Genomic DNA, 14,964 nt, shown 5'->3' with positions numbered 1-14,964 from the left:
TTCCAGAGTTGCCAATTACTTATGCTTAACAAATGGGATTACATATCCAACAATGAGCGGACAACGCTGTTAACTTATCTCTCGCGATTCATTTGGAAAAGTGGAAATTCCGTTTCCATTATTCATTTGTCGGTTATAATAGAGATTGTTTATATAATCCCCAGCTAACAAAGTTGAACAAAAACTAGCTTTTATTGCAACAAAGTAATGTCAAGTAAAATGTAAATGTGTGTAAAAATATAAATACATTTTTATTGCATTTTAAGCAACACATCAGAACATTAACAAAATGGCAAGTACGTTTCTCTTCTGCTTGTTTAATATTTACAATTTCAAATGGGTACATAAAATACACATCTTGTGCCCATTCAAAATTTGTAATAATTTCCAAACAAACAATTGAAGACAAATACAGCCATGCACAAGTGGAATCGTTAGAAAGCTTGTGCAGCTTACATTATTTGCTGGTGCCACAAATTGTGCTTATTGAAGAGGAGCTCCACAAGCAATAGTATTGCAAACATTCAATTTGCGTCGTTGCAAATTCAATTATTCTGGGAAGAGCTGGCTTATCAATTGACTTAAGTGACTAGGAGATGCATTTCGAGAACGGCAAACTGCAGCAATGTCAATGCCACCCAGATGGTCGGTCATCGATTGGCCATCTACTTGTATATCTATCTAATTAAGTCTCTGAAGCACTTCGGTAAATTGATGGGTTGGCCATAGATTACATACCCGTTGCATCCTCATCCTTTGATTTTATTTACCATACCTCTACTATTTTTCATTTATTTTTTTATCCTATGAAGGTGGCTCGTTGTACGCCTGCGGAAAGATGGGAATTTACGGGGAGGGCGAGACTCCAGGTCTGATGGACGTATTCCTGTTTGCCTCCCTGATATCCGCCGTGGATCCGGTGGCCGTTTTGGCCGTATTCGAGGAGATACACGTCAACGAGATCCTGTACATTGTTGTCTTTGGCGAGTCCTTGCTCAACGATGCCGTTACGGTAAGATGGGTTTATTGATTCAGATTGTGGGTGGGATGTAGAATGTTGATGTGGAATGTGGGAGCAATTAAGTCAACAAGTGCCCGGTGACATGGTTAACTGAATCTCATCATCCTCCTCCTTCTTCTCCTACCAGGTTGTTATGTACCACATGATGGAGTCCTACAATGAGATTGGCTTGGACAAAATCATCGCCCAGGACATTGCCAGCGGTGTGGGTTCCTTCTTTGTGGTTGCCCTGGGTGGCACTGCCATAGGTAAGTAAATATTCAACTAGGTTTTGCTAATCCAATCTTATTTATTTACTATTACCTTATATGATTACTACAGGCATCATCTGGGGCTTCCTTACTGGTTTGGTGACTCGATTCACGGATCATGTGCGTGTCATAGAACCCATTTTCATATTTGTGATGGCTTACTTGGCGTATCTCAATGCGGAAATCTTTCACATGAGCGGCATTTTAGCGTAAGTCTTTATAATAAATCTCCTCTATTTCCATCTTACTCATAAATCTTTTATAACAGCATCACTTTCTGTGGTATAACTATGAAAAACTATGTGGAATCGAACATTTCACAAAAGTCACACACGACTGTTAAATATGCCTTGAAGATGTTGTCCAGTTCGGCGGAGACCATTATCTTTATGTTCCTAGGCGTGGCCACTGTGAACAATATGCACGTATGGAATACGTGGTTTGTGGTCCTCACCATTGCCTTCTGTTCGGTGTTTCGTGTTATAGGTAAATTTTTTAATTAAAATCTATTTAATATCTTCTAATAACAATTTTCCTTAAACACTACAGGTGTCATTTTGCTTTCGGCCCTTGCCAATCGCTTCCGCCTGCACAAGTTATCCAGAGTGGATCAGTTTGTGATGTCCTACGGCGGATTGCGTGGAGCTGTGGCCTTCGCCTTGGTCTTGCTGGTGGATGAGAATGTGGTCAAGCAGAAGAACATGTACGTGACCACAACGATAGCTGTGATCTACTTTACCGTCTTCCTGCAAGGCATCACCATTAAGCCGCTGGTCAAGATCCTCAATGTGAAACGAGCCAACAAGCGCAAGCCAACGATGAACGAAAGGATTCATGAAAGGGTTGGTTATCTTTTAAGTTTATAGATAAATCTGTAGATTTATTTTTATATATTTTCCTATAGTTCATGGACCACTTGATGGCCGGCATTGAGGACATTGTGGGCAAGACGGGCAACTATAATGTGCGTGATAAGTTCAAGCGCTTCGACAATCGCTTCATCCGCCCACTGCTGATCAGAGATCTCAAGGTATTTTATAGAACTAAGTGGGGATTAGGTTTAACTAGAAATGGAATTGCTAAATCGAAACCTAAACTGCTACTCAGGAAGTTAATGAATTGCATTTATTGGACCACATTCCCATGCAAAATTATGAGCGAGCTTTGAGTACAAACAAACGAGGTAGTAACATAAATGTCAATGAAAAAGGATCCTTTCGACGGGAATCAAGTTTCTTCGCCAGAAAAAAGTCATCAAGAAGAACAAATGCAAACAATGACAATAATTAAAAATAAGAATGTAAATAAAAACCAAGTCAAGTCTTTCATATTTATCTCTTTATTTGTTTTGCCATCTGAATTTAGGGCGCTGAGCCGAAGATTATTGAGACGTACTCCAAGCTGACGATGCGCGATGCCATGGAGGTGATGAGGCGGAATCCATCCACCATTGGCCAGATGACCGGCACCGAATCGATGAGCGCCCTGTTCCGGAATTATACCAATAACTATATTGGCGGCAGGTGGGCACCGCCAACCATTTACACCACCTGGTAAACGAATTTTGGATTGAACGATTTCTTGCCTGTGTACTCACACCGAAATGATCGTATATACTGCATGAGTACGAATAAAATCGAAATTGATGTAGTTTATTTACCCAAACTAAGCATGAAAACTTGCACTTGAAACTTTAGTTACAACAAATTGGAAACTAACACAAAATTACCCCACAAAGGGTCACAAATAACACTTCCTTTTATAGACCTTTGAATATCTTTTGAATATCTATTACTTGGTATATCTAAAATTCGTTTAACCACTTTCTTGGTTCTCACTTAAAGTTAATGTGTACTGATTATTTAATCGTATCTTTCATAAAATTCTACTGATGACCCATTGATTAATTTTGTAGTCCCAGCCTGACAAATCTAGACAACTCCTGTTCGCGTAATCTGGACATGGCTGAGCTGGACTATAATCCATCCAAGAAGGATCTGACTGATGCCAGGATCCACCATCTTTTGGCCGAAGAACTGAAGCCTTATAGAAGGGTATGTATCGGAGAAGCATTCTCCTTCCCATTTTCAGTTCACGTTCTGTAACAATCAACTCTTGGTTGGATATTCTATAGCAAACTGTTTTAACTTTAAATAGCCCAAGATTATCACAAAGCCCAAGAGTTCTTACGACTCCCTATCTTTTATTTCAAATACTATATCTGTCGATCTGCGTCACTACCTTTTTGCTCTAAAGTAGTCACTGAAGAATCTTTATGCCGAGTTCTACTGTAACTTCACATTTCTGAGTTTTCTGTTCTCTACTTTGGGCATTTAGTTTTCTCACACTCTACGCTTCTGTCTCTGAATATATAAATATTTCTGGCTGACAAAATATAAATAATCTAGTTATATTTCTTATAGACATATTTGTGAATAATCGTTTATTTAATTTCTTTCCCGTTGTTTCGATACCCAACATCAACTTCTCGACAACAACGTGTCTAAATAAATAAAAACGCTTCAAACTTTCGTGTGCTTAAAAAATCAATAATAAAAATTTTGAATTTCGCGATAAAGGCCTCGATACAAATGGTACGAATAAATTGGTTCATTGGTTTATGTTCTGATTAATTTCATCTGTTCTCTGGTTAATTTTGATATACTTCTTTCGAATTAACTAATTAAAACTTCTTTGTTAAATGTTAAACGTTGTGTGTCTGTACTCTTTGACTGCAAATATTCTAAATGTCTTTCAATTGGTGTATTGATTTACTAAAATAATCTTAATAATCCTAATAATAGTTCTAAACTAATTTACACAAACGACCTTAAATGCCCTCCAGCTTTCAGTAAATAAATGATTAGGTAGAAATAATTTAAATATTTAATAACAGTAACTTATTAACTATCCAAGTAAATATAAAAAATAAAGTTATAGAATGCAAAGTCGGTCTGTTCACCTTGTTTTACTTTCATACCTCAGATTAAATTAACTCATTAAAATAAATTTGCCGAAAATATAGCATTGGCAAAAAAAATTAAATTTCCATAACTTAACAAATGTATCAAACGTCTTGCACAATTTCATTTTGAGCATCTTAATAATTAGTATTTGCAAAAAGGTCTTATACTCAACTTTTTAAACTCATAATAATAATTATTGCCTATGCTTAATGTAAATGATTTCCTAAAAAGTGAATTTTAACTTACAACTAACACAAATTTTATTCTTCAACTCAGTTAAATATTTATACAATTATTTTTAAATAAGTGCATCATGAAATGTATAAAATTATATACTAAACGGATCGTAACATACATTTTTTATTGATGCACCTGAATAATATCGTTTTAATATTGCATTTTATTATTTTTTTAATACTAACAATCTGCATTAACTTGCAAATTTCTTTTGAAATGTTTTGAAATCCTTATTTTCATTGTCCAAACCACCACACCTATCATAAAAAAATTTTGTTTGTCAATATTTATTGTATTTACAAATCTATATTGTGAAACTTAAACATTTGGGAAGAATTAATGCTAGGCTGAGCACTTGATATATGTTTATCTCTACTCATAAGATGTACAAATGTTTATGGAAAGCCGTTTACACTTACTCAGTTTGTTTTCATGTTAGTTAAATGCAATTAATCGTACTTTATATAATACTTATATAAATGTATTTGTCCTATACTGCAATTTAAGTAAGGCTACATCTCTCTACTTACATCATTGTGCTGGCATTTTATGATTTCGAAACTTATTTTGCTCCATCAATGTTTTTACAGCACCGTCGTCTTAGTTATAGCCGACACGCAGTAGATGACAGAGATTTGTCCACCCAGGTGAGTGCCTGTCCACCCAAAAAACACCCTTCACCTCTCTGTTACAAATTCTTAAAGGTAAACCCGAATTAAATAAAACCTTACTCTCTTGCAGGTCAATTACAAAATGCAAATGAACTTTAGGCGCATGTTCAACGATCGCAAACATCACAAACGCAGCAAACGTGGAGCCAGCAATAAGGTGAGATATTAATCAATGATTACTTACTGAGAATCCTATTTTAATGGATATTTCTATTATCCACAGGAGGCCAAGGAGAACGTTAAGCAGAATCATGTCTCGTTCCACGATTTCCAACAGAACGGCACTACCAAGCAGCTCACCAATGGTACGGAATCGAGTTCAAACCATTCACGAAAAAAATCTTACAGAAAAAGACATACTCACAATTCACTTAACAAATATCGTAGATTAGAAATAGGTAAATGACGCTAAAATCAGCAAATTTTTCAACAATGGAACAGCATTTTGTTCCAGATAAGACGATGTCCGTAGAGATCATCTCAATTAATTCGTAGCCTTCTGTTATTATTAATTTCTTTAAGTTTTTTTTTTTTTTGGACAACGATAAGTAATTCACAAAGTGTGAATTCATTTTCAAAAATTAATTATGCGCTGTCTATATTCAACAAGTTTTTCGTTTGTAGTGAAGAGTGTAGTAAATTTTAAGTTGAAAATTCAAATTCATGCGTCATACTAACCTAACTCACAATATCTTTAGTTTAAGTTGTCATGTTAAGCACCCTACTAAAACCCAATTGTCATTTGTTTTCTAAATTAATATATAAAATCATTAAAGGAGTTTGAAGGAAAACCTATTTTAAAATAAAGACCTCACAAACTCCTTTAAATTTTCCTTAAAAATAACAAAAACAAATTGGTATTGAATTGGTAACTAATTTGATTTCTACCGAATCCTTTTCTTTCTTCCCTGCATCGCTTTCCCTTCCAACTGATGCCAAAATTACACCCACACACACCAATTTGGCCGAAAAAAACTGAAACAAAAATTGTGCACTAACCGAAAACAATCATTCCAAACTGCAACACACACAAACATAACTGTCCCGCCTGTGCCCATTTATTTATGTTAACTCAACTCGAATTCCATTCAAAGACTATATTAACAATGTGCTTAATGAAACAGCCGAGGAGTGCCAACAGAATCCCAACGAGATCAATGTTGTTGGCCCCAGCGACGATTGGGATGATGGCCTGACCTTCACCGCCAAATCATCACGTAAGTGTTCTCATTACTCCCCGATCTTCCCATAATCGTAACTTGTTAACCGATTTTTATTTTCCGTAACTAACATTTGAGTTAGGAGGTTGTCTACATTGAGCATAGGCAGCCCCTAAAAGGTTATCCTCTCTATATACTCGTATATATCCTTGTTCCTCCTGCTCTCTGAGAGCCCCGATTTCTATGCGTGATCAGCAGTCATATGGCAATATCTGATATTTTCCATATCCTGGTTGTTGCCCACCTTGTTTGTTTTTTGTTCACACAAAAATGCCATCATTTAATTAATCGTATCCTTTTTTTTGCCTGAAATGAAAGGAATCTTCAAAAGGTTTTATAAGTATTTGTACATATATATATCGATTAGTTGAGTAGCTGAACAAGGTTTCTGTAGTAGGTAACTATAAATAATAATTATAAATAACACAATTGTTTAAACCAAAGACTGTTTTTGTTTTCCGGAGAAAGCTAGTCCTGTTCACTTTCAGTTGTTTTGTTTTAGTTTCTTATTGTATTTTTGCATTTGTTCTTATCCTACCTCCTAAGGAGAACCTTAATAAAAGCTATAACAACGAACTTTCTACATATTTTTTCTTGTTTTATGCCTTCCCAATTATTTCGAAAAACCAATCACTCTGAAAAAAAAAAAAACCAAACACAAACCGATAAAATGTTGCTGGGCGCAAAAAAAATAAACGAAATGAAATGAAATGAATCCAAAAAAATTACGATTAGCTGACTCGGATCGCGCCAATAACAATTCCCTGATAGCCCACATCCAAAACCTGCCGGGTTTCGATGCCTCCAAGGCGCGTATCGTCGTCCAGCATTATGCGCCCAAGGTCGACGACAGTCCGGAAACAGATATAGACTCGCCGGATCAGGCCATTGGTCCGACGGCCGCCGAGTTGATATTGCCGTGGCGGCGGGATCGTTCATACCAGAGCATTGGTAAAAGACATCATCTCCAGATCAGATCAATCATTTCACCCACAAATCCGCAAAAGCCAAAACAACAACGACATCGACAACAAGCCGTTTTGAATGCTATGTAAAGCTCACTTCGCGCCCATTTACATGCTTAGATTCATGATTAGTTTCAGATCTCACATTTCAAAAATTTATTCAAGATTTTTCTAACTAAAAAAAAGAACATCAAATTTATAAGGCATTAAAAAGATAAAGATTTCATAAGATAACCAGTTTAAAAAAAAATAATATATTTGTTCTTAACTTTTTCTTAACTTTAAACTTTACATTTTATTAAAGTTATTAGGTGTACATTGTACATTTATCAAAACCTTACACCGTCACTCATCATACGATTACACATCTACATCTACATCTACATCTACATTACGTGTACTTAGACCTTATATAAAGCCAGTCATTAACTCGTTTATAGAGCGCCTAAAGCTTAGTTCAATCAATCGTATTTTGTGCTCAGCACTTTCCGCGATTTGGTCGATTTTCCGTTCTGTTTAATATATTTCAGTTAATCATTTAGTGCCTAATACTATTATTTCCTTAACTCGATTAAGTCTGATACCCCGATTTCCACCCACAAAATCTATTAGCCATGCTAAGTGTTGCCTAGACGTAGCTGCCCATCTAATTAGTTATCATTACATGCTGTTCGTGCGTCGTTAACGTAAAATTGCTCGTAGACGGCAATTGCCATTGATTGGTAGATAATTCTAGTCCTCGAATGCAGTTGAAAGTTACTTTGGCCGAAGCTCGAAATTACCTGCATTTAGCTCCAATAACTTACCTAAAACCAATTTGAAAAGTCACTTCAAACTAAATATTTTATAATTACAAGAAATTACGAAGTAAAAAATGAAGAAGAAACGTCGAAACAAAGCATGGCATTTTTGTGCATGACCAAATTTTTGCTTAAGTTTTATAAGCTGTTTTTCTTTTATTAGTTTTTTGACCCCTTAAAGTCCAATAAATAATAAATAATGGGGTATTTTATGATAAAAAGATTTTATAAGAATTGATATTGGGAACATCTTGTATTATATGTTCAAATATATTCTTGCTAATTCAAAAACTATTTAGTATCTACGAATTAAATATTTTCTGGGTAATAACTTAGTTTACATTGATAAAAAAAAGTGTAAATAAGAAATCCCTTATTCTGTGATAACATAATGTTGCTTAGGGAGACTATAGAGTTTTATCTCCTCATTTTGATTAGTTGATTCCTATTTTCATTGAGTTGAGCGCACTTTGTTTGTCTGTTGCCCTTTGACTGTGTTCCTCTTCCATCAACTGCGCTTAAGTTTCGAAGCTGTTTGCAAAATATCCCGAATTGGCCTCCAACAAAAGCAATTTGACAGCTAAAAGCGAAAACTGCAGTGCAAAACTATATGCTGCATGCCCAAGCGAAGCCAATAGAATGATTATTCCGTTGAAGATATTAACTGAAATGTATATTTATATTTTTTTAATATTTCTTTTTGCGATACAGTGGCCGAGCATCCAATTCCCGAGGAGGATCGCAATCTGTCCCGCGAGTCCGACGGGGAGAGGCGTGTGGCCACGCCCACCGCCACGGAATCCCAGCTGCCGTGGAAGCGCCAAGGTGACGAGTGCACGGATGCAGTGCAGCAGAACGAGTTCCCCGCCTGGGCCTCCAACAAGGAGTACTTGGCCTACAATTCCCCCCAGTGCAACATTCCTAGGTAATGTATGCATCCACCAACTGAAGAAAGCTTTTCAGGATGTCGAAATGAGTGGGTGGGATGGGAAATGGGTTTTCCGACAATCACACAACAATTTCCAAATGGTTATTGGGGGCTGTCTCCTTTGATTGTTCTCTCTATATTGAATATTCAAGTCCTCAGTTGATTACTGTTTGTGAATTGGCAAAAACCTCTGGGATTGCACAGAGAAAAAATACAGAAATCTTCTTTATTAACTTACTATGATACGATTCTTTATCAAAAGTAAGAATAAATTGTTTATATTTATTTAGTTTTCCTGTGCAAACCCCAAGCAGATTTGTAAATATCGATCTGGCTGTATAAATGTATATATAGTTTACTTGTTTGTATTAAAGCACAAGTGAAAAAAAGAAATATGGTAACCAATAACCGATGGCTAAATTGCACCCTAGTTTTTGTGTGTTTACTGATTTGTTGTTGATTTCGTTGGGATTTCTCCTAAACTTTTCCTTTTTTTCTTTCTCTCTTTTTCCCGCATTGTTTTCCCTCGATAACTGTTGCCCCACACCAAACACCACCAACCACGCTCCACTTGAAACACCACACAAACACCCTGTAAAAAATAAATCGAACCTCTGCGTCCAACGAATCCGCAATCAAAAAAAAAAAAAAAACAGGTGGTATAAACAAGCCTAAACAGCCCAAGTCCGTCATAGGTCTCTTCCGGCGAGAGAGTTCCAGTTCGAAGGCCGGAAGCGTTGGCATCGGGAGCTCCGGGGCCGTGGACAGCGCCGCCATAGCCAGTGGCTCGGATCCGATGGTGGTGCCACTGGGGGGCAACCAGCCGCCCAACGCTCCATCCACCTCGATGCACCACAATCCTCGGCTGGACAAGCGCTCCCAGTCGATATCCTCCGGTTCGCTGGGCGCCGGTGCCCATCAGCTCGGTCCGGATGGCCACTCGGGTCCGTTTCCGGTCACCGCCAGCCATCGGCGGAATGTTCGCCGGGGCTCCATGCTGGAGCTGAGCGGGTAAGTTGCGTGTCCACTTGGCCAGACACCACCAGACTACTCACCCTCTCTGTTTATTGGTTCTGTGCAGATTTCATCTAGTGTTTTTGTTTTAATTTACTGACTGAAATGGGTCTTTATATCAGATAATTTTTATTCATAGTTACACTTTCAAAAATTCATTCTTAAAAGAGAGTTCTGAAGAACTTAAAATACATTTAACAAACTTAATGACGATTTCCTAATATAGCAAATGTTGTACTTAACAATATTAATCACTTTACGGAAAATTTATTGATATATTATATAATAGACCATTTTGGTCTGATAATATTAATTTCATTCTTATTTTTATTAAATTTTCTGCTTTAATGTCTTATAGCTATAAAAAGTTTACAAAATTAATCTTAATTTCACCCAAATTTCTACCTTAAAAACCCATTTCAGTGAAAACTTTTTATTTTCGCTTGTATATACATATGATAGCTTACTAATACACTTAACAAATTAATTATTTATTTTTTAACATAAACAATTTAGATTACTCAGTAGTTTTATTATTTTAAAGTAGTAAAAATGGTCATCAAAACAAACAACAATAACAAATTTTTCGTTAAAAGAAGTATTACGTTAAAACAGAGGCCACAAATAACTTGTCCGCATGATACGCTTCTAAAAATTATTAAACAATACATCTGGTTTTTTGGTTTTCATATCAGAGTTTTCCTAAAGAATTATTCTCCCATTTACCGGCGACAATTATTCCGCTTTATTGTTGCTAATATCCACTTTAAGTCTTTGGTTGCACCTTCTTTTCGCAAAGTAAACAATCCCTGCTGTGTTTGTGGATATTTTGTGGTTGTGCTTCGTCCTGTGTCTATTATTGTGATGATTATTTTACAGACTCATTGTTACTGGACGCAGGCCCAGTAGAATTTTGCAATTAAGTTCGGGAGCAACTAATTTACTAGAGTCAGCCAAGATCACAAGTCCTTCTCCTCCACCTCCTTCTACTTCGACAACAACAAGAACAACTACAGTTAAAACAACAACAACAGCCACATCAACCACCAAGAACAACAACAAGAACACCACCACCACCAACAATTCAACAGAAACAACATCAGCAAGCGCTGATAACTCGACGCCAACTTCCCCGAGATCGGAGAATAGCGAACCATATACGAACTATCCAAAGTAATGAAACCTCTAAAACCGAATCGAAATCAAAATGTCCTGAGAAATCCAAACCGGCCATTAACGAATTTTGAGCTCTGTTAACCAAGAGACAAAGCTAAAACTCTCACATATACTAGCGAACATATGTTAACTCTAAATACTAACCACACGAACTTTATATACGAAATTTGTGTACTGTATATAGAGCCACAGATCAAAGCATATCATTATTGTAGAGAAACAGTCAGTCCCTGTAGGCTAATCCTTGCCAGCGATCTCTATATGATTTCATCTCCGCTGGACTTGGTTCTCTGTAATTAAATCGATCCTGGTGATACAATAGTCTTGCAATTGGTTTCAAATTCAAACTTCATTCTTCGCACTCACTCCACACAGATCTCTTTTTGGAACTGGCCCCACAAATTTCGCCTTATTCTACACTGTATATAACGTTGAAATTAGGATGTTGTTAATTGGTGATAGACTCAGTGCCAGGCATTCACTTTCTGCATTCGAAAAATAGTCCTGGGCTGCCTGAAATTGTTTCATTTTGGTTGCAGTTTTATAGATTAGCACCCATTTTTCCTATAAATGTTGTATAACAGTCCCCAAATGTTATAAAGCACCAACATGAAACTATTATATACCTACTTAGTTATTTAAGTTATAACTTTTGCACTTTATATGTAAGTCTTATATGTTTGTATTATTTGTGTGTTCGTTTTATATAACAGTATTGAATGCACTGTTACTTCAACTATCCGCATCCTGCCTCTCTTTCTTTACTAATTTTTAACCCAACCTCCCGCCAATGCAATGCAATTTCTTAAAAATTAACAATTAAAGAATCAAATTATTTCATAATGTCTGCTGTGCTGTGTTCCCCTGTTTTGTGAATATTCCCAATCGAAAAAACGAAACAAAATCCAACTGAATATTTAACTCAACTAAAAACTGGTTACGAAACCACATTGGTAAAAAATTTGATAAAATTAAATTGTATTTTTTAGCGGCGTATCAATCGAATCTGATTAGTCAAAAGCCAAACGAGCACAGAGCCAGAGCAATTAACTAGCTAAACTGTCCACTTAATGCACAAAGACACACAACATATCTCCACACGCACACACAAACACACACTGACACCAAACTGTTATACAGTTAAGAGCACCTGTGATAACTTTTCGTAGACACAATTTCTATACCTTAAAAAGTGTATCCTCTTAAACGGCTTTAATCACACAAACTATGTGTAAGTATTATACAAAGTATTTTTTCAGAGTGTTATACGTATAACACTGTGCTTGGGCTCGGCACATCTAACAATCGAACCCACTTAACACACCCACACTGTTCTCTGTGCTAATTCCAATTTTTACTAATTTTTCTAATTCATTCGTGTTCTTAGAAAACCCAAACAGCAGACTTAAAGAAATTGTATTGTATTACGTAGTATTACGTAGTGTAAATGTTTAGTAGAACTGTTATACTGTGCCTTAAAAAAAGTCTTCCTTATAAGCTTATCTACCATCTTCCTGTTCCATTCTATATTTGCTTATGTGCTGAAATAAATATTATTTTCTTAAATTTTACTATTTATAACCTGTAAGTTTTTTACAAAGTAATTTAGAACTCTACCTTAATTAGCCGTAGCCTCATGCTAAAACATTAACCCCAGAAAAAAAAAACGAAAACCCCAAAAACAAAATCATTAGCCAAAATTGATCACAACTTTGACATTAACTTTCTACGCCTTCTCTTCACTTCATTCCGCCATTGATTACAAATCGACCACGTACAACCACCAACCGCACACACGACACCACAACACCACCACCAACCAACCAACAGAGACACAATACCCGAGGAGTCGTCCTACCAGCACGGACACTCCAAGTCCCTCTGCGAGCCGGCGGACTCGGATGACTGGGAGGGAGCACCGCTGGCCGCCGTCGGTGGAGCGAACAGCGAGCGAGTGATGCGATCGTCCGGCAGGGAGCCCCTTCTGCCACGCCCCTCCAACACCCCGCGCGCCCAGATCCGGCGAATGAACGCGGGGGCGGTGGGCGGGGCAGCAGTTAACCAAGCCGGTCGCAAGAACCAGGTCACCAAGGCTCTGCTGGACTACGAGGACTCGGAAACGGACTCCGAGGAGAACGACGACGACGATGAGGACGAGGACTTTGATTCGTACGATGATGAGAACATCGTTGTGACCACCTTTACGACGCCGGCCACGGGCAGACGACCGGGATCCAGTCCGGGATCAGGATCGGAGGCCACGACCACCACCACCAGCATTCGGCTGACCCGCAACAACGACGAGAGCATCATTTGAAAGTCAAGCACGGATGGCGACGTGGAGGAGGAACTGGAGGAGGATCCGCCCGGAGAACCACCTTCCCATAATCCAAAACGCTCGCGGCGGATCTTGTTCCCCTACGAGATGTTCTACTAACACCCCACACACAAATTATATGACCCACTTAGTTTGTAAGCCAAAAGTTGAGAGCAAATTTGAAAAATAGTTTCCCTTAAGAAAATGGTTTAAAACAAAAAGCTTTATAATTATATTACCACAACAACACAAGAATCGGACAAAAGTTTAGATAAGGGATTAGCAAAAAATAATTGTATATAAACACAAAATTTGAACCACTAATTTCTTCTTGATCGTTTAAGTCGCTTTTTAAGATTTTTAACTTCCATTTTGTGTTTAGTGTTTAGTCCCGATCAATTGTTATTATACCTATATATTGAAAGGCCTATTTAGTGATTACAGCTAATGTGTTCCAAAATAGCAAGCAAGCAAATTAATTGTGTAATAACTAACAAAGCGTAGCCAAAGTTCTTATTAAGCCTATGACAAAAGTTGATTTTGTTCGTTTATAATTTAGACAAAGTGTACTAAATTGAAATCACATTACGAGAATGTGTTGCTAACAGTACTTAAGCGCGTACTTAGTTAAATAACATAGGAAACCGCAGAGTTTAGTTCAATTTTAGCCTTAGTTAATCAACAGTTTAAAGTAATTTCTGTATAGCCGCAGAGTCAAAACTAAAAATAATACAGCAAAGTATTTCTCAACTGAAGCTGTAAGTGCAGTTACTCAAACATTCATAGAACTTGTAGAATAACCATTTAAATGCATTTTTAAATTTAAAGTTCGCTTCGTCATTTTAATTTGACTACATTTTCCACAGAAAAATATTCACAGAGACAGTTGAGTAAATCTTTGGCTGACCTTAACTATAAAATATACACAAATCAAGTAACTAATAGTCGACAGGTAAATAAACAGAGTTATGTAATTTATAAATTATTTTTGTAAACATTTACGAACGATAAAGATAAATAACCCAATGCCGGAAATGTCAGAAAGAGCGAGAGTTTTGCGAACGATTTTGTGTGAATTTTGAGTGCGTGACTAGGATTGAGCCAATCGAAGTATAAAAAGAATGGATTAACGTGCTCAAACCCAAGTAAAATACCTAGAACTAGATGAATAAAGATAAATTCACTATGCTGACGTAGATTTGAAAATGCATTAGAAGAATAAACCCCAATTACCAGACCAGAGCGAAATGGGACACACGGAGCCAACTGAGGACACAGTAGCCAATATTCAGGATGGGAAATATTCTGGAACCTACCTACCTAAAATATTTGCGGGGACTGCTAGCGGTAATTCGTGGAAGTGGAACACATACCTACCTACTACGAGTAATATAAAAA

The 14,964-nt window shown here is 37.0% G+C and overlaps 1 protein-coding gene across 1 annotated transcript in view; it reads left to right on the top strand.

Annotated features, from left to right (window-relative positions):
- Positions 1-14,964, top strand: part of LOC108089843 (sodium/hydrogen exchanger 3) — a 19,502-nt gene extending 4,538 nt beyond the window's left edge. The window contains 19 exon segments of the mRNA XM_017188268.2: positions 813-1,012; positions 1,149-1,269; positions 1,343-1,481; positions 1,541-1,758; positions 1,822-2,114; positions 2,177-2,302; positions 2,638-2,795; positions 3,188-3,326; positions 3,852-3,866; positions 5,066-5,122; positions 5,217-5,303; positions 5,370-5,451; positions 6,241-6,363; positions 7,102-7,317; positions 8,843-9,036; positions 9,038-9,056; positions 9,716-10,070; positions 10,953-11,246; positions 13,080-14,964. Coding sequence (XP_017043757.2) covers positions 813-1,012; positions 1,149-1,269; positions 1,343-1,481; positions 1,541-1,758; positions 1,822-2,114; positions 2,177-2,302; positions 2,638-2,795; positions 3,188-3,326; positions 3,852-3,866; positions 5,066-5,122; positions 5,217-5,303; positions 5,370-5,451; positions 6,241-6,363; positions 7,102-7,317; positions 8,843-9,036; positions 9,038-9,056; positions 9,716-10,070; positions 10,953-11,246; positions 13,080-13,566 — 3,323 coding nt within the window. The 3' untranslated portion in view covers positions 13,567-14,964.

This window comes from Drosophila ficusphila, unplaced genomic scaffold (assembly GCF_018152265.1).
Source record: "Drosophila ficusphila isolate 14025-0441.05 unplaced genomic scaffold, ASM1815226v1 contig_412, whole genome shotgun sequence".
NCBI classification, from domain to species: Eukaryota; Metazoa; Arthropoda; class Insecta; order Diptera; family Drosophilidae; genus Drosophila; species Drosophila ficusphila.
This window is presented reverse-complemented; position numbering and strand designations above follow the sequence as displayed.